The sequence below is a fragment of the Pelodiscus sinensis genome, chromosome 11 (assembly GCF_052426305.1).
Source record: "Pelodiscus sinensis isolate ZL-2025 chromosome 11, ASM5242630v1, whole genome shotgun sequence".
Taxonomy (NCBI): domain Eukaryota; kingdom Metazoa; phylum Chordata; order Testudines; family Trionychidae; genus Pelodiscus; species Pelodiscus sinensis.
Window position 1 is genome coordinate 51731741 of NC_143062.1, and position 26559 is coordinate 51758299.

Genomic DNA, 26559 nt, shown 5'->3' on the forward strand with positions numbered 1-26559 from the left:
GAGGGGTTGCAAGTGATTTGGAGGATAGGATTAAAATTCAAAATGATCTGGACAAACTGGAGAAATGGTCTGAGGTAAATAGGTTGAAGTTCAACAAGGACAAATGCAAAGTATTCTGTTTAGGAAGGAACAATCAGTTACACACATACAAAGTAGAAAATGACTGCCTAGGAAGGAGCACGGCAGAAAGGGATGTGGGAGTCATAGTGGACCACAAGCTAAATATGAGTCAGTGTGACACTGTTGCAAAATAAGTGAAAATCACTCGGGGATGCATTAGCTGGAGTGTTGTAAGCAAGCCATGAGTCGTTTCTTCTGCTCTACTCTGCACTGATTAGGCCTCAGCTAGAGTACTGTGTCTAGTTCTGAGCACTATATTACAGGAAATACGTGAATAAACTGGAGAAAGTCCAAAGAAGAGCAACAAAAATTAGTAAAGGTCTAGAACACATAATCTATGAGGCCTGATTGAAAAATATTGGGTTGGTTTGTAAAAGATAATTTTGAGATGAGATGTGGTAACAGTTTTCAAGTATCTAAAAGGTTGTTTAAGAAGGAGGAAGAAAACTTGTTCTGCATAACCTCTGAGCACAGGACTAGAAGCAATGGGCTTAAATTGCAGTAAGAGAGGTTTCGGTTGGACATTAGGAAAAACTTCCTAACTCTCAGTGTGGTTAAACACTGGAACAAGTTGCCTAAAGGAGGTTGTGGAATCCCCGTCACTGGAGATATTTAAGAGCAGGTTAGACAAACACCTATCAGGAATAGTTTATATAATATTTAGTCCTATTATGAGTGCAGGGGACTGGACTAGATGACCTCTCAAGGTCCCTTCCAGTTCTGCGCTTCTATGTTAGTGGACCTTTCTCTATTTATACTAAAGGTGGAACACAGTAGGTAGGAAATTTATTTTGTGTATTTTCAAAGCTCTGTGCATATTTACTGTGCAATATAAATAATATTTTGTAGTTCTATGGCTAATTTCATTTACCAACAAACAAAATGTTTTTCAGGCAATATGCTCTTCTTTCCTTTTCATTATTTTTATTATGACTAACAATTTCTGAAAGTAGAAAGATTTGCTGACAGCACCTCATTATATTCTTACATAAGCTGGAAAATGAATCAGACTTCTAAAGTCTTTGAGCTTTTAATTAGAAAAAACCCATATATTGCTCCAATAGTGATGAAAAATACCATAAAACGGTGAACCTCAGATCACCTACAAGAGTAGTATATACAAACTTTTCACCTAGTTTAGTTTTTAACACCACTGAAATGTTTCCAGTAATTAAAGACAAAAGTTGAGGTAACAAGAATTCAAAAGGTCCATTACTATTAAAACAGGTAATGCACTTCTTTGGGGCGTTTTTTTTCTGAATGGGTGAGGGTGCTAAGGGAATGTAGAGCCAGAAGCAGGAAAGAATAATATAATTATTCAACCTCTCGTATTTTCAGAGTGCCACAGTAAATTCAGTCATATGCACCTAGTCAGGCCAAGACCTATGTCCCACTTGAGTCCCACATAAGTCCTTAAAAACAAGGCTTAGATATGCACAGATCTTGTTCTGTTTCACTGCACAGGAATGAATTTCACAGTTCTAGCATGAGTGTGTTGAGCATATAGAATATTACCCATCTATGTGAGACATAAGATGATAAAATGGTATTTGTCAGGAATACATCAATTTGCTATGGTATGAACACTGATTAAGGGAACACAAGCTTTCTGGAATGTCATTGAATTATATGGAAGTTTAATAATTATTCTCTTACAGTGTCATAAGAAAATTAAGAGTATTTGCACATTGAGCGATCATAAGTTATAGTCTCAATGTCAGAGAAAAACAGGCTACTTTTTTTTTAAACAGAAGACTTTATACAGCTACTCCATAAAGAATGAAATAGCGAATTTGAATTCAAATTAGCCATCCATTGTTTAGGTAGAATTTTTCTCCAGAAGTTTGTCTGCCAAAGGAACATCCTTGAAATAACACAGGACCCTCCACTGTACAGATCTTTTGCAGAACATAGCCTTTTGTGTGAAGTCTGTCTGAATTATGGAAAATTCTTTTTGGGAAGATCAAAATCCTTGATAGATCAAGCCTCTTTCTGGGGCTACCACCAGAATTCTTTCAGTGTCATGTCAGATGACGCAGCAAGGAAAGCAGTGCTTTCTCTCTATGCTCCTGTTGGAATTTTTTAAGGTGTCCTCATATGTACCATGATTAAGCTGGATCTTCATTTACTTTTAAAGGCCTTGGAGCTCTGGTGGTATTTCTTTCCAGCAACCCCATAACATGTTGAATTTTTAATCTGCACTTGTTTTCCAGAGCTTAATCTATGTCTACACTACAGAGATAATATTGGTTTAGCTACATTCCCATAGGGTATGTCTACATTTCATTCCTCTTCCAAGAGAGGAATGCAAATGCAGACACCCAAAATTGCAAATGAAGCGTGGATTTGAATTTCCCGCGCTTTTTTTGCATAATCGCGTTATGGCGCTATTGTGGAATAGTGCTTTTTCAAGAAAAAACAGGGTTATTTCGAGATAAAACCCTTCCTTTGAAAGAACCCTATCTCGAAATAACCCTGTTTTTTTCTTGAAATAGTGCTATTCCGCAATAGCGCCATAACGCCATTATGCAAATGAAGCATGGGAAGTTCAAATCCGCGCTTCATTTGCAATTTCGGGTGTCTGCATTTGCATTCCTCACTCGGAAGAGGAATGAAATGTAGACATACCCATTGTGAAGATGTCTTAAGTATAGATGCAGCCTATACCAACTGAAGGTTTTTTTTCCAGGTGCTTAGGAACACCATCTCTCTGAACCGTCAGGTACATCAGCAGCAAAAGTGTTCTTCTGTCAACATAGTATATTTACACTCAGAGGTCGGTTGGCATAACTGCGTATCAAGGATGTGGTTTTTTTTCACACCCCAAGTGCTGTGGCTGCTTTGAATTGACAAATAAGTAGACCAATCCTAGGACACACGGCTAATTTATATGACAAACAAGTAAATCTTAGGCTATACTTACAAGTTGGCTGTGTCTAGACTGGCCAGTTTTTACAGAAAATCAGCCGCTTTTCCGGAAAAACTTGCCAGCTGTCTACACTGGCCACTTGAATTTCCGCAAAAGCACTGACTTCCTACTGTAAGAAATCAGTGCTTTTTGCGGAAATACTATGCTGCTCCCGTTCGGGCAAAAGTCCCTTTTGCGCAAAACTTTTGCACAAAAGAGCCAGTGTAAACAGCTGAGATTTGTTTTGCGCAAAAAAGCCCCGATGGCGAAAATGGCGATCGGGGCTTTTTTGCAGAAAAGCGTGTCTAAATTGGCCACGGCCGCTTTTCCGCAAAAAGTGCTTTTGCGGAAAAGCATCCGTGCCAACGTAGACGCTCTTTTCCGAAAATGCTTTTAACTGAAAACTTTTCTGTTAAAAGCATTTCCGGAAAAATCATGCCAGTCTGGACGTAGTTTTCAAGGTCACTATTGCTGACAGCCTCATTTTTAAAAAATTTTCTCCACAACAGAGAGGGTGAGCTGTGACTGTTGTCAGTGCCTACAGACTCCCTTAAGCTCTGAAGCAAGACCTCCATGACAAAGCGAGTTGGAGGAGCTGAATGTGATAATCTCATCAGTTACTAGCTTCAATATCAACATTATCAGCTACAATTTTATTTTAAGCACTCTCAGGATATGCTTATGAGAGCCAGGCACACAAGCTGCAGGTTATTAAAAGGATATGATGCAAAACACCACAGATGTAGATTAAAAATTATTGCTTGGATGGCGCACACAGGAAGATCTACCAGCTGGTTGATGAGCCCTATTTTCTTTTTAATTTAATTAAGTCTCTTGTTTCCAAACAGATCACCAGAGATGACAATCTGCCAGAAGACAAAAATAAAAGTGTGTTATAAAGAAGTTTAAACAAGTCTGAGCTATCACAGAATAATCAGCCATGTTTTGAGGCAGAGATTTGACTACTTTATACTATGAATTCAGTGGCAAGAGTTACAGCCAGGAATAGATCTGCTTTTTCACTAGCTCCTGAATAGTGAAGAAGGCTTCCTTCTGGTGACTCTGCTTTCTGCCATTTTATTTTTAGTTGCATCAACAAGAGGTGATGCTGAGTTCTGGTGAAAGTAAAGAAACTAAACAGACTATACGTGCCCTCCAATTAACACACTTTTATTTTACTTCATTTTATCTTATAAAGTCACTGACTGTGCAGCTCTCTCTCACTTTTACCTTGTTCACAACATTGTCTCTAGAGTGCAGTTGAAAAAGTCTTGGCTGCCTTTAAAAACTTTTAAGAGAGCCAGATATACACTTGGGCTGTGTCTACACTGGTGCGATCTCACGCAAAAGCAGCCGCTCTTGCGTGCAAAAACTTGCTGCCTGTCTACACTGGCCGCGTGTTCTTGCGCAAGTAAACTGACATTCTAATGTATAAAATCAGGGCTTCTTGCACGAGAACTCTGATGCTCCCACTCAGGAAGAAGCCCTTTTGTACAAGAGTTCTTCCAGAAGAGGCCAGTGTCAAACTAGACTCTCTTTTCTGAAAATGATTTTAGCGGAAAACTTTTCCATTAAAAGCATTTCCAGAAAATCATGCCATCTAGATGTAGCCACCATGTTTAGCCATGTTATGTTTGTAAAGTTCCCTCATTTAGTTTTAGGAGATCCTATATTTGAGACGGATTACCACATTACATTTAGTTTGTAGTTTAGCACTTCTAGGATATTATCTAAGACCTAAATACAAACCATTTTTTATTGTATGGGACAATGACAGCCTTAATTTTCATTTAAGTGGACAATGCATTAATTTGTGAAAAACAAGAGCTACCACACTAAAAGCAATGTTTGAATAACTGGCTGTATTCACATAGCTTTTCATTCTTTTAAATCAGGGGAGAGGAGGCGAGGTGCATGTGTCAACATGAATCAAATGTTGCTTGCTTTATTCACCCACATAGTCCCTTAGACTTCAATTCCCTGAATTCATACAAGTAAGGGGTGGGAGAGATTTGGCCCTTTGCCACATCTAGAACCTCAAACTAAGTAAGTAACATATTAGACACGTGAAAAGTAGCACATACTGTGTGATGGTAACAAGAAACCAAGAGAATACTATATTAATCTATCATTGATACTTATCTTGGCTCCATTTTTGCTAGTCAGGTGACAGGAATTTCTGTGACCAACTCCAGAACATTATGTGAGGTAAATATTTCTTTTAAAAGGTTCCAGTAAACAGTGATGTTTATTTTGGTGACAGTTAAGCTAGGGAACAGAATAGGCTTGGTTGCACATCATGGTAATAGATCTAAGATAAGTATGGATCATATTCATCTGGGTGTCTTTCCACGCCATCAAAAGTGAGGTTTGACATCTCTCCCCCACAAAGCCCAGTAGCACTTAACAGCAAACTGTGTCCTTGAAAGTGTTTTTACAGGCACTCTTACCAAGGTTTGAGGTACCATACATGTAAAACCTCTACATATTTCTGAACTTTTTATAGAACAAAGCACCATGAAGTCATGAGGGCTGACCTTGTGACACCATGACTTTCACTATCCCTTCCATAACAATCTTTTCACTTTCCCTAACAGAACAGGATACTGAGATGTATGCAATAGATCTCTTCAGTCTTTTCACTTCTGCTACAGCTAAGACTTCTTCTCCAATGTACAAGGGAGCTGGAAAGTGAATTTCTTGAGAAATAAACACACAACCAGGGCCAGGCATTTTAGTACCTAAAACTGCAGAAATAAGTCCATTGATCAAAACTCCATGTACAATTGTTCTCCCAAACCTAGTTCTCTTTGCATAGTCTTCATTCAAATGCAGTGGGTTTGTGTCTCCAGTTAAGTCAGCAAAACTAGCAACATCCTTCTGTGTGAAGGCTTTAGTAAGTTCAGCCTTGTCTCCAACTTGTATGTGTAAACACTGAAGAGAGGGAAATCTAAGCAATGCACTGGTCATGTCTGGTTTTGTCAGGGTGATTCTTCTGAAATTCCCACTAAAATTTCTAGGTCTGAGTGGTGCCAACATCTTCAACAACTTTTGCTTCTTACAGTCCAACCATGTCTCCCGTGTATTCAATCCAATATGAGTTCTCTACTGTTCCCAGATAACGCAAGGAGAAATGGAGAGGTCTGGGGGAGGAAGAAAGATGAAGCATTAGGAAAAGTGTATCACACCATACACTTCTGTATGTTTCCAGCAGGAAAGATTAAAAAGACCCACAGCAACTAAATTTCCCCCATTTAAAGTAAAATTAGAGCAACTTCAGCAAGGGCTGTTAAAAGTAATTTACTGAAGTACCCATGTAAAAGCTAAAAATCTTAGCAGTTACTATTACACGCACTGCGAGCTTTGTAGTACAAGGCTTAAGGAAGCTTTATACTGCAGAGCCCACAGTGAAGCTACCCCAGGGGTAAGGGCTGGTGGCCCTGCTCCTGGGGAAGAAGCTTCACTGCTTAAGTGCAGCAGCCTCCTCCAGAGCAGGGCAGAGTTTAACTGATAAGTATCAGCTTAGCAGTTAGCCAGTTCAACTCTAACATCCCAACTTAAATCAACCATGTTAAGGCACTTGGAGGCCCACTCCAGCTCCCAGACTCAAGTTACTGCAAGTTACGTGGCAGAACGAACAAGCATGTCGTGACACATATGTGACATGTCAGAAGGAACAAGCATTGGGCTCTGGAGTTCACATGCAATGGGGCTTCAAGGGGGATCAGCTGAGCAACAGTGGGAAAAAAACCCACCTTTGTACCCAGATGAGGGCCACGGACAAACTGCCATGGAAATGAGTTTCCTCCAGAACTGGGCAATGAGAGCAGACCTGACCTCACTGTAGTAGATATGTAAAGTGATGAACTTAGATGGGAGAGTCTAGTTTTACAAGATGAGATCTATGGGAACCCCAAAAGGAAAGATCATTCACAGCATCTTCCTCATGGACAATCCTAGATATGACAACAAGAGATTGTTGCAAGCACTAGGCAGTGTGAAGAGAGACTGTGCCATGACAATTTACGTGGACTAAATTTCAGTAATAAGACAGATTCGATCACTCACCAATCTCTGCCACATTTGCCCTTACCGTTATATAACACTGAAAACTGATCAGTGCATACACAAGTAAGCCATTCTCTAGTAAGAGGTTCTGTGTACTTGAGTAGGTGGAGTAATCCTAAAAAAAAGTAACATTCAGGGGCAGGTCCCTGAGTTCCCCAGCCCTTACCTGTATCACTCTGAAAGCACACTTCCTGTTCTGGTAGGAGCCCAGCAGTGTTAGAGCACTCCATAGCTTGACAAGGCCACTAAATAATGACAACATTAAATAGATTAGGATTCCCCCGCCTCAAAGGTTTTCCTGCTCTTTATATAGCGATACACTACGAATCAGAAAGAAGAATGAATTCCCAAATGGATTTAACAGCTGATATTTTCATCAGTGAGTGCTGGTGGCAAGTTTACTTGTGACAATTATTCTTCAGTGTAGTTTGTTTTATCTATGGTATGAGGTATTTAATACAATTCAGGCTTTTGGGTTTTGCCCTTGTCAAACCCTTTTTGGGGCCCCTTCTTGAATCTCCCCCACCGTGCCTTTAATCTTTCTCTTCCTCACTCCCAATAGTTTCCATTCATCTTCAGTACCCTCAACTGCTCTTTACCTCTTCACACAGGAAGGGACAACAGACAGATGTTTCCATACTGCACCAGCCTGTTCGTTTTGTTTTAAGATATGAACCCTTTATGTATCCACACTGATCGTCTTGGTGAGTACATGTCAAATTTGATCAGTTTAAGTTAAAAGATGTTTTAGTCTTTAACCTCCAGCCCTGCATACTCCAACTAGACAAGTCAAGCTGGGTCCTTTCTAGGTCATGCCTGATCACCTGGACCCAATTTTGCCAACACTACTGCCTTCAACTGGTGCCTTCAGCAGGTGTAACTGATTGGCCCTGGAACCAATTCTGTCCATGTCCAAGTAAAAGTAGCCAATTCACGCTAACCTGTATTGGGTCTGTAGCAATGTTCCCTCTAATCTTTTCCACCTGTTTGTCGAATACATTTTTATGCACACTGAGGCATGTGTGAATGTGCACCACCAGTAAAAAAAAACCTAGCTGAGAGAGCTCTGCTAATCAGCTGAGACACACCTGAATCTCTCCTGAGAAAGGTGTATGATTGCACAGCTTACAGGGAACACTAGTCTGCAGATGCAACTAGTACTGCTTACTTTTGTAACTAAATGCTGCAGATAGGACTACATGCAAGAAAAAGAAATGTCAAGTAGTTCTGAGATTACACATGCTAGTCACTATTTAGACTACAGTGTCACTTTAATTATTCTGGGCGAGTCACATTTTTAAGGTCACCAAGTCAGAAAACTAAAAACCCACAAATGTCAATGGAAATGTGGCATGTTTGAGGTGGTTTCTTAAGTCTGCTTTTTATTGATCTTTTGATTCCTAGCATTTTAATATTTCTCTTAGAACTAAATGATTACTTCCAAGTTAGTTACTGCTTTATACCCAAAAGTTTCCAAGTGCTTTATAAAGCTGCTCACTTTTCCTCAATTTATAGAAAACGACACCATTACAGAGCCATTAAGTAATTTACTCAGGGTCACGGAGAAAGCCACAGAGCAGAGAAACTTTTAATGTCCTTGCTTGAACTTCTAGAATTTAAATTATGCAGGCCATACAGTATTATATGTTGAAAGATAACAGGGATATAGACTGCTCTAAAAGGCCAGTTACTGGATTTCACACCTTAAAAAAGGTATTTTGCATAACTTTTAAAATAGAGAAATCATGTATTTTTGCTCCCTTCTTAATCATCTTCCACGGCAAATGCCAGGCCGCATTTCAGCCTGCCTTCTCTAACATGTAGCAGAGGGTACATTCAAAAATCCAAAACAAAAGACATACGGCGTACACTACACACATAATTATCCCAGAGAGGATGAGAGAGAGAATAAACCATGACATCTAATGCGCTCCTGAGCGGCACTCTGATACCAGCGTGAGAAGGGCAATACAAAAATACAGTACAGAATATCTGGGTGCCAATAAAGCTGTGTGTCTCCTCATCCAGACTCCTAAGCAGCCACTTGATTCAGTGTGAAAAAGCTGCCTCCTTCAGCAGAGTTTTCTCTTATCAGTGAAGAATGAAGCTTCTACTAGCCCCAGACCAGTTGCTTCATAGATCTCTCTTGAAATTCAAGTACAGTTAGAAAAAAATATACTCATGAGTGATCACTAAGTAGTATTCACATACACCCCAGCAACGCACAAGAATTATAGGACTGGAAAGGCCCTTGAGAGGCCAGCTAGTCCAGCTCCTGGCAAGGTACTTTTTCATAGCAGGAAAAAAACATCATCCAAGATCATCCCTAACAGGTGTATGTCTAACCTGCTCTTAATCTCCAATAATGAATATTCCACAACCTCTTTGGGCAATTAATTCCAGTGCTTAGACACCTGGATGGGACATTGTAATGTCTAATCAAAACCTCCCTTGTTTAAACCCATTACTTCTTGTCTCACTCTCAGACTCTGTCTACACAGCATCATTTTTGTGGAAGGGGAAATGCAAATGAAGCGCTCATTAGCATTTATTATGCTCTCATTTGCATATTCTCTTCTGATCCTTTTTGCAGAAGAGGTTTTTGTGGAAGAAAAAAATGCAGTGTAGACAGGGCCATTTTGCAAAAAAAACCCTTTTGTCTGAGAACTCTTATTCCCTATCTATACTGCGTTTTTTCCGCAAAAAGGATCGGAAGAGAATATGCAAATGAGAGCATGATAAATGCTAATCAGCACTTCATTTGCATTTCCTCTTCCACAAAAACCTGACAGTGCAGACCAGCAGTTCCCAACCTTTTCCAGATGGGGATTTGACAATTCAGGAAGATTTGGTAATCCAGGGCAATTCAAAAAAAATGTGTGAATGGCTCCTTAAGAGCCACCTGGCAACCCTTTTGAAATGTAATGGCAACCTGTATTTGTGTCCCAACCCATAGGTTGGGAAACCCCGGTGTAGACAGAGCCTCAGAAGTTAAGAACAATTTTTCTTCTTCCTCTTTGTAACCATTTTTAGGTGAGGGGCAGGGGACTCAGCCCCCTGAGACTCAGCCCCCTTCCCTCAAGCATTAGGGAGCCTGCGCTGGCACTTCAGCCTTCCCACTGCCCCATTGGGGCTGACGCACATAAAATCTACTAGCCTAGGCCCCGGTGTGCAAGGGAGTGTCTTTCTTCTTCTCAGTCAGGGGCCATGTCACGTCACGTCACGTCAGTGAGGAGTTTGGGGGTTTTCCTTTTTTTTTTGGTTTCTCACTTGTGTGCAGTCCCCGACTGATTTTTCTGTGGGTCAGCAGCTCCCAACCCAAAAAAGGTTCCCCACCCATTTCAGGTACTTGAAAACAATTATGTTCCCCCTCAGTCTTCTCCAGACTAAGCAAACTCAATTTTTTCAACCTTGCCTCACAAGTCATGTTTTTCCTAGACGTTTAATCATTTTTGTTACTCCTCTCTGGACTTTTCCCAATTTCTCCAAATGTGGTGCCCAGAACTGGACAATATTCCAACTGAGGCCTAATCAACATGGAGTAGAGTGGAAGAGTTACACTTATGATCCATAGTGATAGAAATGTAGCCGTTTAAAAAAAAAAAAAAAAAAAAAAAAAAAAAAAAAAAAAAACAGGACTATGTAACACTTTAAAGACTAACAAGATGGTTTATTAGGTGATGAGCTTTTGTGGGCCAGACCCACTTCCTCAGATCAAATAGTGGAAGAAAATTGGTCTGGGGTACTCCTTCCTACACAAGTCATTTTCAGTCTTGAATGCGTGCCACTGATTGTTCCTTCCTAAGTGTCTAAAAACTCTGTAAATGTACTCTCCCTGGCGTCATCTAAATCAGATGAAGATATTGAACAAGAACTGGACCCATAACTAATCTCTCTGAAACTCCACTCCACATGTCCTTCCATCTCATTTCCCTAGATTGTTTATGATTCTCCTCATCCACAAGGCTTGTTATCTTATCAAAGAATGCAACAGACAAACAGGTTTAGTAAATATAACCCACGAGGAAAGCTTAAAAACCCCATGCATGTTTAGTCTTGGGAAAAGAAGACTGAGGAGTGACTTGATAATAATCAAGTATGTTAAGGCCTGTTATAGAGGCTGTGTCTAGCCTACACCTCTCTGTTGACAGAAGGATGCAAATCAAGCACATCAAAGTTGCTAATGAAGCAGGGATTTAAATATCCTGTGCTTCATTAGAATAAACATGGCCACTTTTTTTCAAAATGGAGCTTACAGGATCTGTTGAAAAAGGGTTTATTTTTCGACAGATCCGCGTCTAGACTGCCGTTTTTTCCAAAAAAAGCTCCATTTTGAAAAAAGCGGCGGCTATGTTTATGCTAATGAAGCACAGTATATTTAAACTCCTGCTTCATTAGCAACTTCAATGTGCTTGATTTGCATCCTTCTGTCGACAGAGGGATGCAGTCTAGACATAGCCAAAGAGGACAGTGATCAATTGTTCTCCCTGTTCACTGAAGGCAGTAGTAGTCATGGTTCAAGAGAGGTTTAGGTTGTTATTAAACAAAAATTTCTAATAAGAAGGGTATTTAAGCCCTGGAACGGACTTCCAAGGGAGGTTGTGGACTCTCCACTACATGAGGTTTTTAAGAATGAGAACACGCAGCTATCAGAGATGGTGTTGGTTTACTTGGTCCCACCTCAATACAAGGGCTTGACTTGAAGACTTCCCAAGGCCTCTTCCATCCCTGCAGGTCTATGATGTAGAAGCCATTTCATATTTAGCTAGAAGCCATTCTGTATAACAAAAAGCCATTTCAGTTTCTTGTGTCTGCACGAGGGAGTGAACTGGCCTTCACTTAGGTGGGGAGAGACCAGAGGGATGCGCTGTTGGAATGTGTTAATGAACTATTTTGAGCTGAAGCTCGAACTCCCTTTTAACCTGTTTCTTTCTATGCTGATAATAATTCCTCTTTGAAGTTCTCTTTGATTTCTTGCCCTGACGTCAGACTTGTTTGGTTAAGGGTATAAAATACTAGGATTGATTGTATTAAGCAGCCTTACTGGACCCGGCTTTGCTGAGACCACGTTTGGCTCACTTTGCTTTTATTGGCCAATAAAACTGTCTGTTTAGCCGCGTAAACTGAGTGAGGCGTTTGCTTCGACAATGAAATCACCCCTATTGTTTTTGTCCTTATTTGGTCAGGAAACTGTCAGAAGTTGTATAAATAATTGTTAATTTGAAAATAAGTAGCTTACATCTTACTTTTTCATGTTTGTACTTGGCAAGGTACTGGATATGCAATCAGTGTCTTACCTGCTAGGAACTCTTAGTATTGCAGAGAAGGTCTTTTCCTCATATGTTAAGACATCAACAGGCAAGGCTGCACCAACCTATGCACAAACAGGGCACTACTGTTAAATGAGCCTTAGTCACTGCTTTTACATCAGTTTATGAATGTCTGAGTTCCAGGTTCTCCAACAGAAATTATTAGAACCACATTGTAATGTCCAGCTTTTATAGAGCCCTTTTCATTCAAAGATCTCAAAGCACTTTACAAAGCATCATTATCACAATTTTATAGCCGGCAAAACTCAAGCAATAAGGGGATATGACTTGCTGCACCAGCAAATCAGTGGCGAGACCAAGAATAAATCCTAGGACCCCAAGCCCCAGTCCAATGAGCTATATTTTCTGCGTGCCTGCGTCTCCTGCTAAAATTAAGAAACAACAACTAGTCCTGCAGCACCTTGGAAACTAACAACAAATGTAGCGAGTCTCATGAGCGGCTGTGGGCACCCACGAAATGCATCGTATCACCTGCATTTGTCGTCAGTCCCACGGTGCTGCAGGCCCCCGTGTGGTGAGTCACAGACGGCCAGGCCCCCCGAGAGCGGCTGGCACTGCCCGAGCCCGGTGACTCGCCGAAAGGAAGCCCAGGCCTGTGTGCGCACTGCCGGGAGCAGCCCGAAGGGCGGGGCCTCACCTCGCCGTGCAGCTCCCGCAGCGCCGACAGGACGAGCTGCTTGAAGGGCGCGGCGCTCAGCGCGACTCCGCTCTCGGGGCCGTCCCTGCAAGGCAGCGCGGGGCGTTACCACGGGCTACGGAAAACGCGCGCCAGCCACGTGACCGGGCGTGTCACGTGTCTCGGAGTCCGCTAAAACACCGTCCGACCCCCGCCACTGGGGCTCTGTTCCGCCGCCAGACGGACGTGCCCGCTGGCCAATCGCCAGCTGCGGTTTCTCGGAAGGGCGGGCTACTGACGCTGCGGCCCAATGGGCGGCGCCTCGGACCGACTTGGCAGCGAAGCGGATTGTAGTCGCAGACGGGGCCTGTGCTACAGCTACGCTCTGCGCATGCGCAGCCTGAAGCCCCGCTAGGCGCTTCGCGCTCTTTCGATTTCCTGCAGGTGCGGAAGCGGCCGGCGCCCGCGGGGCCCTAGCGCCGACCTCTCCCTCCCCCACCGCTGCCCGCGGGGCCCTAGCGCCGGCCTCTCCCTCCCCCCCCGCTGCCCGCGGGGCCTTAGCGCCGACCTCTCCCTCCCCCCCCGCTGCCCGCGGGGCCTTAGCGCCGACCTCTCCCTCCCCCCCCGCTGCCCGCGGGGCCTTAGCGCCGACCTCTCCCTCCCCCCCCGCTGCCCGCGGGGCCCTAGCGCCGACCTCTCCCTCCCCCCCGCTGCCCGCGGGGCCCTAGCGCCGACCTCTCCCTCCCCCCCCGCTGCCCGCGGGGCCCTAGCGCCGACCTCTCCCTCCCCCCCCGCTGCCCGCGGGGCCTTAGCGCCGACCTCTCCCTCCCCCCCCCGCTGCCCGCGGGGCCCTAGCGCCGACCTCTCCCTCCCCCCCCCCGCTGCCCGCGGGGCCCTAGCGCCGGCCTCTCCCTCCCCCCCCCCGCTGCCCGCGGGCCCTAGCGCCGGCCTCTCCCTCCCCCCCCCGCTGCCCGCGGGCCCTAGCGCCGGCCTCTCCCCCCCCCCGCTGCCCGCGGGGCCCTAGCGCCGGCCTCTCCCTCCCCCCCCCCCCGCTGCCCGCGGGGCCCTAGCGCCGGCCTCTCCCTCCCCCCCCCGCTGCCCGCGGGGCCCTAGCGCCGACCTCTCCCTTCCCCCCCCCCCCGCTGCCCGCGGGGCCCTAGCGCCGGCCTCTCCCTTCCCCCCCCCCCGCTGCCCGCGGGGCCCTAGCGCCGACCTCTCCCTTCCCCCCCCCCCGCTGCCCGCGGGGCCCTAGCGCCGGCCTCTCCCTCCCCCCCCCCCGCTGCCCGCGGGGCCCTAGCGCCGACCTCTCCCTTCCCCCCCCCCCGCTGCCCGCGGGGCCCTAGCGCCGACCTCTCCCTCCCCCCCCCCCCCGCCCCCCTCTCCCTCTCCCCCCCCCCGCTGCCCGCGGGGCCTTAGCGCCGGCCTCTCCCTCCCCGCCCCCGCTGCCCGCGGGGCCCTAGCGCCGGCCTCTCCCTCCCCCCCCCGCTGCCCGCGGGGCCCTAGCGCCGGCCTCTCCCTCCCCCCCCCCCCCGCTGCCCGCGGGGCCCTAGCGCCGACCTCTCCCTTCCCCCCCCCCCCGCTGCCCGCGGGCCCCAGCGCCGCCCGGCTGTCATCGTAGCCTTTGGCAGGTGGGCGCGGCCCGTGGGCGGTACTTACAGGCGGACCCGCAGGTAGTGGTGCGGCGACGCGCTGCGCAGCACGATCCGCTCGAAGGCGGCAGGCTGGGGCCCGCGCTCCTCCCCCGCCATCTCGTGCCCAGCTCCCCCGCCGGCCCGCGAGCGCAGCGCTGGGGGGGAGGGAGCGTCACGGGCACGCGCCGCACTCGAACAGGCGCGGCCCGGCCAATCAGCGAGCAGCTCCTCCTTTTCCAGGCCAACGGCGCGCGCTGGGCAGCGGCTCCGGAAGTGCGCGTGCGCGATGCTCCACAGATGAAACAGTGCGGGGCTCCCTGCCCCAAGCTCGCGTTGCCATGGGGACGTGGCGCGCGGGGGCCCGGGCCTAGCTCGCAGTTTGCCCCTCGCTGCGCGGTCACTTCGCCTCAGCCTGCGCGAGTGGGGCCCAGCCCGGGGCTAGGGCCTGGCCTCCCGGCGCTCGGGTGACTAGAGGGGCCGCGGACATGCTCCTCCCGGATGGCAGCGGGGCCGTCAGCGGCTTGCCCGGCAGCCCGGCGCAGGGGAACCGCCGTTACTGGTACAGCCGGGGGCTGGGTCTTTTCTTAGCGGAGCCTGATGGAGGCTGCACGATCCCAGCGGGGGGAGCGGGGGGGGGGGGGTCCCTGCGTTGCGCAGCCAGGCCGCATGACTTGAGTGAGTAACCTGACTTCTCCCTTGTCACAGTGCAGGGCTGGGCGCTGAGGACACGCCCGGGAGCACGAGGGGGGGAGGGGTTACCCCGCACCGCGGAGCCCATTGACAGGACTGATCTAACGCAGGTTCGGGCTACAGCATTGACCCGCTGCTGACTCAAGTGAACCAGCAGTAGATCAGCAGCAGCTGTCTCAAACCACAGGCAACTTGAACACTGCGAGCATTAAGCTCCATAACTTTCATCCTACATTGACACAGAGCCAGCTCTAGGCTGTGGCTCAGTCTCTGATTGTGAAGGATCCCATCCCAAACAGTAACAAAGGTTAGGTTCTGTGCATGGTAGCAGTCTGGTACCATTGACCGTTTCTCCATACTTTAGCACTGCCAATATCACCCAGCAGACTAACATCACAAAAATGTAAAAAACAACCAGGTGTCGTACAGCACCTTAAAGACTATCAAAACGTGGATAGTATTACGAGCTTTTGTGGGCACAACTCACTTCTTCCCAATAGCACATATTCCTGTTGCGAGACTGGCAGACACTCCTCTTTCTAGATGGCCAGCAGTGCCTGCACATCAGCTTCAGGCTGTTGGGAAGGCCTGAGATAGGTGGTAAATACAGCAGAAAAAAAAAATCAGAAGTGCTTTTAGAAGGCGGCGGCCTCTGTGAAAATAGGTCACAGCAGAGCTCTATATTGATTGGATAGGAAGTGCCTCCTTTACAGGGAAGTTCAGATAATAGATCATATAGACAGCCTAATGATAATGGGAATTATAATGAGAGTAATATTTGCATCACTGGGCCTATTGCATTTGTAGTGCCTGCCCTCTCTGGCTTAGCTTTCTCATTTATAACCTCTAAAAGACCCGCAGCATCCGAAACCCTGCCTGCAGCCCACCATGCTCTTCCTGGTGCTCCTCACTGGGGCACACCAGCTGACTTTCACATGTCAGCCACAAATGCAGGGCAGGTAACTTTAGAAATGATCTCACCCTAAGACTAGTTTTGTTTTACGAATCTGTGTTCTGCACTGTTCTTGATACACCAGCAGTGCTCAAATGATGTCAGAAAGCCAATTGCACCATTTTACTATGTATTGTAGCAACAATAGCAGGGAGCTGGTTTTATCCATAGCAAGAATATGCACAAAGGTGTAATCTTAATGCTTCAATTGGGTCCTCTCACCAAATAGTAAAATTCTGTGGTTGGGGAATTTTATAACTGGTTTTACTGTGTCAAGACGACAAAACCATTTTCAGCAGACCACTGACAATACTAACTTTACCACAGTACCTCCAGCAGTCATACTAGTAATTTAGCTTGCTCCTTTGTCACTAGATCCATAAATGCTCATCTGGAGTAAGTTAAAACACACACAGAGGATTGTACCAGGAAGGCTGGACACGACATGTCAGCATTTTATTAACCAAAAGTGAAGCTGAACCCCAGAATGGTATATTTTTTAAAACCATAAGCTTATATGGCAGGTATTATTTTTCCACTGTCAAAATTATAGTGCAAGAATCAATCTATGCAATCATTCATCCTTTAAGAATCAAATTCTAGTGGTAAAATGAGTTAAAATATGGGCCTCCCAATGAATCGATAAAATACATTTAATTCTATACAACAGACCAATTTGCAGAACTGATTTATGGAACTCTCCTGGGCGAAAGACCTTTAAGCACTTGGAGCCTTGAGGTAGCATCTTTATGCAGAATTTAATTTTTTCTGAGTGGAGGAAAACATTGGTAGCACATCTTTAGCTCCAGCCAGGCTAAGTGGATTTCAGTAATTCTCTTATGAGCTTAGTGGCTTTCTTTTGCATCTTTAAATACTGATGTAACACTATAGCCTGTAAAGAGAGAAACTACAAGGAAGGCCTCTGGAAATAAAGCATATGGTTGAAGCAACTGAAAAGAAGTAATTATAATAAGAACAAAAGGTAACTGAAGTGAAAAAACCCAAAACATTTGTATTTTGGCAAGACTGGTTTACAAATACATGTTAAGATCTAGAGTCCCAACATCAGCTAACTGAAAAGAAAAGAGAATGTGACATTCAAAGGGGGTTTTCTTTTTCTTCTCTGCAATACTGCACTTTGTTTCTGTTTTGTTAAGAGACAGCTTTTTTTGTACATTGTGAAACCTGTGCTTTGACGTTAAACAGAAATGCCGTATGCCAGGACACTTGACCACTGAAAGCTCCTCTCATTGACTTCACAACAATCACAAGCAGAGAATCGGAAATACGACAGATATTTCTCTAAATCTCAGGTACACCATCCTCTTACCCACTTTGCTGCTGAGTTCTTTTATTAAACTAGTGCTCTCTCCACTACCAAATGCTGAGAATCCATGGCAGATTTACTGAAGACAGAGCAATACCAAGAGAGAAACTCACATCTATTAGAGACGTTAAAACAAAGTGATTAAAAAGTCAACAGTGGCTGCAGAAAGACAGGGATGTGGCGATGCAGCCAAATCACTATTAGCCAATGTCTCAAAGTCTGTTCTCTCTCACTACTTTCAAGCACTTTTTGTCCTTTATTTATGCTCTAGATGGCTAGCCAAAGGTGCTAGTTACATTCCATGGGTCACTTCTCTCTATCTTACTGTCCCCAAAAAACTACAAAGCACTTTGGTGAAAACAAACCAGACCAGCCACACAAATCCCAAATGATGCCCTTTAAGCTGATGATCCCCTCACCACCTGCCCTTAAAGGTTCATACTCTCTGCTCAAATAATTAAGTTGATCACTTGCATAATACCACAATGTCCCATCAGACATTGGGGGTGACATGCTGTGTGTGATAATGCCACTCTACTGTGTGCAGGGAGCAGAGAGATTAGTAACATTTTATAACTTATTCTCCCTGCGTGGGACCTTTAGCTTTCTGAGTCCATGGCCTCATGTTCCCTCCATCTACTCCTGTCTCAATCTCCTTCTCCTGCCTTCTATACCTATTAAAATCATTCCATGCAGAGTTTCCTTTAAACCTTAACAAAGGTACCCAGAGACCTTGCTTCCTTTTGGCTAGGAGATTCAGTTCAGTTTTACAAGGTTTGCATATTCTGAGGCACAGAGCCTTATATTCAGAGGACAAAGTTGTATAGCCAAAAATGCTACACTCCAGTGGATACAAGGGAGGGCCATCTGAGGAAGTGTTCAAATAGGAAGGACCAAAACTGGCTGAGGATATTTATTCAGAGAGATCTTCTTTAGTTCACGTGACAGCTTAACCTGTGCCAACAAAAAAAAAAAAACCCAAAAAACAACCCCCCCCCCCCGGCAAAAAAACCACAAAACAAACCAACCCACCCCACAACAACAAAAACACTCAGATGGGTTTGGAGACCAGCTTGTGTCTGGGTTACCTGGACTGGCTTGGGAGTCTAAGTCTACTTTTGAATCCTAATGTCTCAGTTACCAGCATGAAGGCCTGACAATTATTTTTTAAAGTTCTACAATTAAAAAAAACTACTGACTGTCTTTGGTGTTAAACTTCAGAAGCATGAATGAAATTCCAGTTCCTGCTGCTTTTTTGGCCTTTCAAAACTTATTCTAAAATAGAGAAAACACATTGTGCTAGGAATGGAGGCAGTAAGAAGAGCAACTATATAACTGTGTCAGGGCTATAACATTGTGGCACAGTTTGATCAGTGGGATTCCTTACAAACCAGTCCATCATCTCAAAGCATGATGCAATCTGCCGTTACTAGAAAACATCAATATAGACTCAGCCTGATACAGATCCTTCTATACAGAATGGTGCAGGAGCTGGGAGGAGATAGGATTTGCAGCTGGTTAGTAAAATATTACAGTCTAGAAGCCAATTCAGTTTTGTAGCTCTACACCTTCCACCTTGTTAGAGAAGATTTCTAGAATGCTAACTAGCAGGAATCCAGAATTGTAGTATTCTCTCTCTCTCTCTCTCTCTCCTTGCTTAAGCATCATAACATTTAAATAGTGGGCTTGATTCTACCCATCAGAGTCTTCACCCCAGAAATGTGTGGCAAGTTTCACATATATTTAGAAGACTGAAAATGGAAAGGGGACCATTAGACTTACAGCCTACAAATTCTTAATGCCTTTTCTTTATATAAATATTTAATTTTATGTCATAAAAAGGGTTGTCATCCCCCTTAAAGTCTGAGTCTCAGATAATACTCTCTGATAAAATCTCTACAGGCTATGCCTTAAGATCAATAGAAATAGTTCTCCCTAATAAATGCTGCAGATTTGACAGATAAATATCTTTAATTGAATTATTCCCTAAACAAAAGACCACTCCAAACACACCAACTGCCAAGTTAGCATAGGTGTTTGCTTCATGAAGTCAAATGTTGCTAATTTTTGAAAGATTTAGCAATGGCCTTGGCATTTGGAAGTATTTAAGTGTCTAATCAAGTTAAAGGATATTACAAAATATTGGAATTGAGGGGTGCTGCTTAAATACATAAATATTGTTCCTTTGAATTACAAAAATTTTTATCTCCTTAAAAAGAGAATGTTAAAACTGATCTAGCCAACAGCAATACCCTGTGAAATCTAGAAGTTTAAAGGATGTCTAATCAGGAGAGGGTCGTGTGCTGCAACATCTCAGCAGTAAAATCTGCCCAGTTTAAGAAATGGAGAGCAAGTTTAAGGGGATGATACAGCTATGGCACCATCAGGCTGCTGGAGCTGTTGAACCATTATCAAACTCTCTGCATATGTTTGGTAGCATAAAACAATCTCTTTGCTGCTCAGAAAATGTTCAAAAGTCATTCTTCGTTTTCAACATTTCAGTATGGAGCAGTTATTTCTTGTGCTCCCACTTTGTTTACAGTTTTATTACACAACTGCAGTACCCGCAGCTTTCAGCAGATGGCAGGAACACCTCAGTGCCAACTTATTCAATGGCTCTGATAATTTCAAGTCCCCTTGATATATTCGATGGCAAACCCAAATGCTACAATTACATTTTTGACCTTCTGTCAAGAATGTGTCAAAGGAAGATATTAAGAGACTGTAAAGAGAAGGCTGCTCCCTGGAGGAAGATAAGTAGCCTACCATTACAGCTCTGCTCTGAAGATTTACCACAACAACAATAAAAAAAGAAAGAAAAAGAAGGTTCTGTATCTTTTACACTTTGGGTTTCACATCAGGCACTTAAATTGTTGGAGAGACATGCCGTTCTGAGCCAAACAAGTGAGAGACGGGTTAGAATCATCTTTAAGCTAAGCCTAATAATGAAATTTCAGCAGCAAAGTGGAGGCATGGAGTGAGCCTCTCCCCATCCATCTGTGCTGAGACTTATTTATGGTTTCTAAAATGCCCAAGAAGACAGCAGCAGTAACTGTTCTGTAGTGTCCATTTTTCCTTATGTGTTGTGTTGCTGACAGGAGGCTCCTCTGTGTCTTGAATCGAGAAGGCACTAAGGTACCCTGTGCCTAATTCCCTGGATCCACCAGGTCCATGCTTGAACCAAACATTGCCACCAGCTGCTCCTCATAATGTGTTATATTCCTCTTCATAATGTCCATACAGGGGCCAAGCAGCCTCTCAAATGCTTGCACATCCATGACTACACAGAAACAAACAGAAGAGAGAAAACATATAAAGAGTCACCCTCCAAAATAAAGCAATAATCCAATCCCCAATTACTCTGTAAACTCATGTAACTTGCGTCCAGCCAACATGGTTCTGATGTTTAGCAGAAGCCACTCCCACTGAAATCTTCTGGTTTTACAAACCTATCATGCTGAGCCATGAGACGAATAAAAATGTGTCTCGTTCTGGGATTAACCCAGAAACCAAATGCAAAAACATACAGCTGTAATATAAGCATGACTGAAAAATCTACCAGTCATGTGCAGCAAACAGCTTACGTCACCCCCAGTCAAAGCTTTTAAGGGCAGGACATCAAGCTGAATGGAGGTTGTGCTTTTATGCCACCATGCTGCAAATACACACTCCTCTCTGTTTATGACTTCCCTTTTCTGGAATGAGAGAGGCCACACATGTAACAGAAACAATTGGACACTTACGCCACCCCCAGTCAAAACTCAGATAGCACAAAGAAAAGCAAGATGAAGGAAACGATGGTTCCCAGACTGAAATGCTGAAGGTCCCTTGCAGATCTGACTCTGGCCTTAACTGCAGAATAACCAATCCAGTTTGGCTGCCAGTTGGGCTCTACCTGGCTGTACAACTGAATGGAACAGCATAAACAACATGAAGTGACTGGCCACTGCTGGAAGGCACCTACTGCATAGAGCTACCAAAGGAACTTACCTAAACACTTGACATCCCCAACGGCATAGGCAGAGGCTGCTCTGGGTTTGTTGGTAACAAGGGCAAGCTCTCCAAAATACTGTCCTTTGTGACATCGGGCAATCTCCACTTCTTGGTTAGCATCCTTACTTGTCATTGTCTGTGCCAGAAACAGAACACCACATGAAGTGACTATTTTAATTAGTCACAGTGCTATGCATAGAGCGCTCTCTGAACATATCACAAGTGGAAGAGAAATGCTTCCATAATGGCTCAGTATCCTGCACAAAGGGTCTCCAAACTATTCCCATAACAAAGATTTCACGGCTAACATATCCCATAAAGATTGGCCCAAACTGGGAGGGCTATTTGTTTGAAAGCAAGGCTCCAGTTAAAAGAAGTCACGGGAAGGGCAAAGGTTAAAAGATACTGTATTTTGAACATCCGTTGACTGTCGCCTACTATAGTGCCTGCTTGGGAAGACAGTTTGGAAGGGAACATCGTGGCAATCTGCACATGTGAGCAAAGCATGTTTTTCTACACAGACATGTCATCTTCAGAATTGTTTTTGAAATAGCTAGAAGCCACTTGGGGAGATGTATAGCCTGCCTTGCCTGAATGGAAACAGCAACTATGAGGTCTTAAAACTATCAGAGTTTATCTGTTGTATAGCACAGCCCTTTTCTTAAGAACATGAATTTTCAATCTGATCTACATTCATCTAGCCCACTGTCCTGTCTAACCCTATCCAGTACTACATGATATAGAGAAAGATGCAAGAAACCTCCATGAATCAGTTTTAAACTAGCATGTCTTCAATTTCAGTTAACGTCCCCTGGATCACCTATTCTGAGAGGGTGTTTTTCTTTTTAACTCTCTCCAGTTTATACTGAGCAGGGAAGTCTACAATGATATCCAAGCCCTTTTTAACTCTAGAACAGAGCAACAGCATGAAATGGGTAATTTTTTCTCCTTTCAGTGTTGATTTGCATTTCACAGCAGTGCATGTAACCTGCTATCATGCTGCAACTTTTCACTCTTGTGTAGCCTTCATTCACCTGCATAACTGTGTCACCTGCTGCTTTTTCCATCTCACTGTTCACTCCTTTTCCTAGAGCATTAATAAATATATTAACCATTACTGGCTCTAGGATGGAATCACTGTACTCCTCTCTATTACCCTCTGTCTGTAGTGAAAATTGCCCATTTATCCCTACTTTTAGTTTCCAGTCATTTCGTTTCTAAACCACAGTAGCACTAGACTTCTCACCACATACATGAATTTGAACTCACCTTGCTTTTAATCAAGATTTTTACTTCGCCAGACTCTACAATGTAAAAGCTGTCTGCTTTATCACCCTATAAGGAGAAAAGTTAAGAATAAATTTACCATTCTACTGTAAGATGCAGAAATTATATTCAAACATTCACACTATACGGAGTTTAGTGTTAAATTGTGCACAAATTGAAAATTTGCTGCACTGATTAATACAGGAAGTGGCCTAAATTGGGCTTAAGCAGTAGCTGGAGGTCAGTCGGTCACTCTCTCTCCCTCCCTCACCCCCCCCCCCCCATCTACTAACATCCAAAAGGCTAACGATACCAGTACAAACAAGGACTGTTTTAAAAACACTTGTGAAATACCAAGAAAAAAACTGATGGGGCGTTAAATAGGTAAATAGTCATCAAGGAATGCACATGTACTAAGAAAACAAAAAAGCAACAGAGTGATAACTAGAGGAGCAAAAAGAAAAACTGTTCTAGAAGTATGTTCTGTAAAAGAAAGGAATATACAGAATCTCTGTCACATAAAAAAGGAGGGCAAGTATAGAACTCTTCAGAAGAGCCAACATTACAATTCATAGTAAAGCAGTCCAATTATTTGAGATAGCAAATGGAGAGGCCAACAGCAAAAGACATCCCCTCACACATGCCTTGCTCCATCCCCGCCTTCCTCATGCCTACCCCTTCTTTCAAGCCTTCTCCGAGCACCTCCCCCTCTAGCCCCCAGTGCCCTTACTCTCTCCTCTCCCAGCATCACCCTGTCCCCCCTCCCACTGACACCTCCCCTCCTGCCCTTTACCTCATTGTCTGCACTTGGCGCCCCTGGCATTTGTCTCTCCTGCACCCCTGTCCCTTGGTGCCTTCCCCTTTCTTCTTCTTCTGACCTCCTCCCCTCTCCTCCCCTCCCCTCCCCTGCACACAAGCCCCTTCCCCATATTTTTCCCCTCTCCTCCCCACAGTCCAGCCCAGCCCCTTCCCCTCCCCCAGGGCCAGCTCTAGATTTTTTGCTTCCCCAAGCAAAACATTTTTGGCCGCCCCTCCCCCCTTTTTTTGTTCTGTTTTACACATTTGCATTTTGCAATGGGCTTTTTTTTTGTTTTCATTTTTGTCCCGGCATTTTAGCCCTAGAAATAGCAAATAGCATTTTCATTTGTTTTTTTTTCATAAAGGCAAAGGCGCTTCAAGTGGACTCCCCCTTTCACTCCCTGCTGGGTCATAGCAGCCTTTTCCCTGCCCTGTCCAGCCCCTCCCTATCGACAAGCACCCCTCACTCCCGACCCACAGGGGAAACAGGGTGCAGGGACAGCACAGAGCCAGAGGGGTGCAGGGAACAGTGGGGGTGGGATACAGGGGTGGCGCGGGGAACGGGAGGCACAGAGCCAGAGTTGCAGGGAAGAGAGAGCAGGGGAGGCGTGGGGAACGGGAGGCACAGAGCCAGAGGGGTGCAGGGAACAGTGGGGGTGGGATACAGGGGTGGCGCAGGGAACGGGAGGCACAGAGCCAGAGAGTCGCAGGGAAGAGGGAGATCAGGGGAGGCGTGGGGAACGGGCGGCGCAGAGACAAAGGGGTGCAGGGCGGGTGCAGCGAGCTGGGTGGTTGGCCGGGAGCGGTCTCTCACCGATGAGGGGGTTGGGGCCACGGCAGGACTGGTGCCGGCGGGGCGGGGCCTGGCTGCACTGCAGCCAGCTCCCGGGGCCACACAGCCGGAACCGAGCTGCAGTGGCCCTTTAAAATCAGCAGGGCCATGTCACACCAGCGTCCTGGCATCTGCTGGTGTCCCGCCCTCTGGCTCGTGCCCCGCCTCCTCGCACTGGAGCTGCACACAGGCAGCCGGGCGCTGAGAATCACTGCGCTTCCCCCTTCCCGGCGGATCGGATGGGGCCGCACTGCCCGTAGCGCGGGCTTTGGCCAGCCCATCATAACCGCCCACCAGGGCGGTCCGCCCCTGCGTTCACCAGCTCATAAAATCTACTCGCCGTGGGCGAGTGCATTTGTCCAGCCCTGCCCATGACATAATACATAATTAACTCGTAACACGTACATTCAGGGGCTGAATTAAAGTTGTAGAATTCTAGCATTTCCTAACTTTAGTGTGCTTGATTTTGCAGACTTAATGATCTTCCGTTGTTTTTTATGTTCTTACTTTCTGTTTTAGTGTATGCAATGCATACATGGAAATATACTGATATGAAAACCAGACAGAAGGTGCCTTAATGGCCAGGAAAAGAGGATAGAATCAGAGGAGACAGGAACACAGCTTATAAACACATTACAAAGAGACCTGAACCAAAAAATGGAGAGTCACACACAGCCCAGTGCCAAAGCAAGACATGCTTACAATAGCCTAGGAAAAGTGGTGATGGTATGGCTCTCCTCTGTCACATCTGAGGAGGACACCTCTCCTCACAACTTCAGAGCAAGTCCCAAAAGCCACTGCCTAGGACACGGACAACGTCTTGCTCACCTGTATTCACCTCTGTCTACATGCATCTGAGGTTTCTGATCTTAGGCTTCACATGTATGTTCCCTGGGGACTTTTTGGTTTGAGTTTTACAGTGCTTGGCACAATGGGATCTTGGTCCAGGATGCTGACACAGGGGTGGGCAAAAGGGCCTCCGCAAGCCCTGCCACTCCCCCTGCCCCCAGGCCAATCAGGGCCTGGGGGCCAGGGGGAGGGGTAGCCTGCAAAGACTCCTCCCACCCTGCAAGGGGTGTGGCGCTTCTAAGCACTGCACACTCCTTGCAGACAGGGGGAGGAGACTTTGCGTGCTCCTCCTACCCCCATGCCAATCAGGGCTTGGGAGTGGGGGAGCACGTGAAGTCTCCTCTCTCCCTGCAAGGGGCTCAGCACTTAAAGTCCCTTGCAGGGCGGGGGCAGGGAGCGAGACACATCACGTGCTCCCCCTCCCCAGGCCCTGATTGACCTGGGGGCAGCAGGGGGGGGCACGCAAAGTCTCCTCCCACTGCCAGAGGCAGGCATACTTAGAGGGAACTACCAGCTGTTCAGAACAGCTGGTGGTTCTTGGGGGGAGAGGCAGGAGAGGAGCAGCAAAGATAGTGTGCTCCCCCACTCCCAGACCAATCAGGGTCTGTGGGTGGAGAAACACAGAAGTGTCCTGGCCCTGCCCCTTCCGCCTGAGGTCTCGCCCCTTCAGGGTGGCACAGGGCCACTTAAACAATTTCTGAAGTGACCCCCTGTCAAATATTATTGCCCACTCCTGTGCTGACATCATACAAATACAACAGACACTAAGCAGACCGAGCAATCCATGAGGCCATAGAGATTCTTTCTGTGGTCTGATACTAGCACTCTTAGTGAATGGTGTTGGTGACCTGTGACATACTGGTCAGAAGAAGATTTGGTCCTTTAGAGTCTGACACTGCAGAAGGTTAGGTGTTCAGCTAAGGTTGCTTAGGTATTATTCAGAGAGTCCAAATGTCAATCCAGCTATTCCATTTCACATGATTTTGCAAGCTATTCAGACACTAATATATCAATGCACCCCATCTATAATGGAAAAAACCATCTCTCTTTTAAAAAACAACTGAGTGGGAAATTCAAGGATTTCAACTAAGAACTAGACAATGGTAACAGCTTTCAAACGCTTTAAAGACATTACTGTTAGCTGAATGAGCACATCAATGGGAAATTATTTGTAAAGGT

At 45.6% G+C, this 26559-nt stretch overlaps 3 protein-coding genes and 1 long non-coding RNA gene across 6 annotated transcripts in view; 1 reads left to right on the forward strand and 3 right to left on the reverse strand.

Moving 5' to 3' along the window:
• Positions 1-26559, forward strand: part of LOC142830893 (uncharacterized) — a 62666-nt gene that overhangs the window by 6620 nt on the left and 29487 nt on the right. For both annotated transcript variants that reach the window (XR_016350464.1, XR_012906418.2), the window contains exon 2: positions 7708-7800. This is a non-coding gene — a long non-coding RNA (uncharacterized LOC142830893). The remainder of the gene's footprint in view (positions 1-7707; positions 7801-26559) is intronic.
• Positions 4940-6067, reverse strand: HTD2 (hydroxyacyl-thioester dehydratase type 2). The gene has a single exon (XM_025186456.3). It carries the CDS (start codon positions 6065-6067, stop codon positions 5552-5554), a length of 516 nt encoding a protein of 171 aa, XP_025042241.3. The 3' UTR covers positions 4940-5551.
• On the reverse strand, positions 6034-15197 carry RPP14 (ribonuclease P/MRP subunit p14). Its single transcript, XM_075938420.2, has 5 exons — positions 14699-15197; positions 13064-13148; positions 12394-12470; positions 7263-7341; positions 6034-6171 (listed from the first exon to the last, which is right to left on the reverse strand). Exons 1-5 carry the CDS (start codon positions 14788-14790, stop codon positions 6115-6117), a joined length of 390 nt encoding a protein of 129 aa, XP_075794535.2. The 5' UTR covers positions 14791-15197; the 3' UTR covers positions 6034-6114.
• PRKAR2A (protein kinase cAMP-dependent type II regulatory subunit alpha) overlaps positions 16736-26559 on the reverse strand; it is a 128077-nt gene continuing 118253 nt past the window's right edge. For both annotated transcript variants that reach the window (XM_075938415.2, XM_075938414.2), the window contains 3 exons: positions 22905-22970; positions 21633-21771; positions 16736-20922 (listed from right to left, as the gene is read on the reverse strand). In XM_075938415.2, the coding sequence (XP_075794530.1) occupies positions 20789-20922; positions 21633-21771; positions 22905-22970 (339 nt within the window). In that variant the 3' untranslated portion in view covers positions 16736-20788. The remainder of the gene's footprint in view (positions 20923-21632; positions 21772-22904; positions 22971-26559) is intronic.

Bases quoted from the DNA above. Each gene is read 5' to 3' on its own strand.
- HTD2 (XM_025186456.3), bottom strand. From the start codon at position 6,067: ATGTTGGCACCACTCAGACCTAGAAATTTTAGTGGGAATTTCAGAAGA.
- RPP14 (XM_075938420.2), bottom strand. From the start codon at position 14,790: ATGGCGGGGGAGGAGCGCGGGCCCCAGCCTGCCGCCTTCGAGCGGATC. The intron at 7,342-12,393 runs GTAAGACACTGA...GTCATTATTTAG, and splicing joins ATACTAAGAGTTCCTAGCAG to TGGCCTTGTCAAGCTATGGA. The intron at 6,172-7,262 runs GTAAGGGCTGGG...TTCCTCCCCCAG, and splicing joins GTGCTTTCAGAGTGATACAG to ACCTCTCCATTTCTCCTTGC.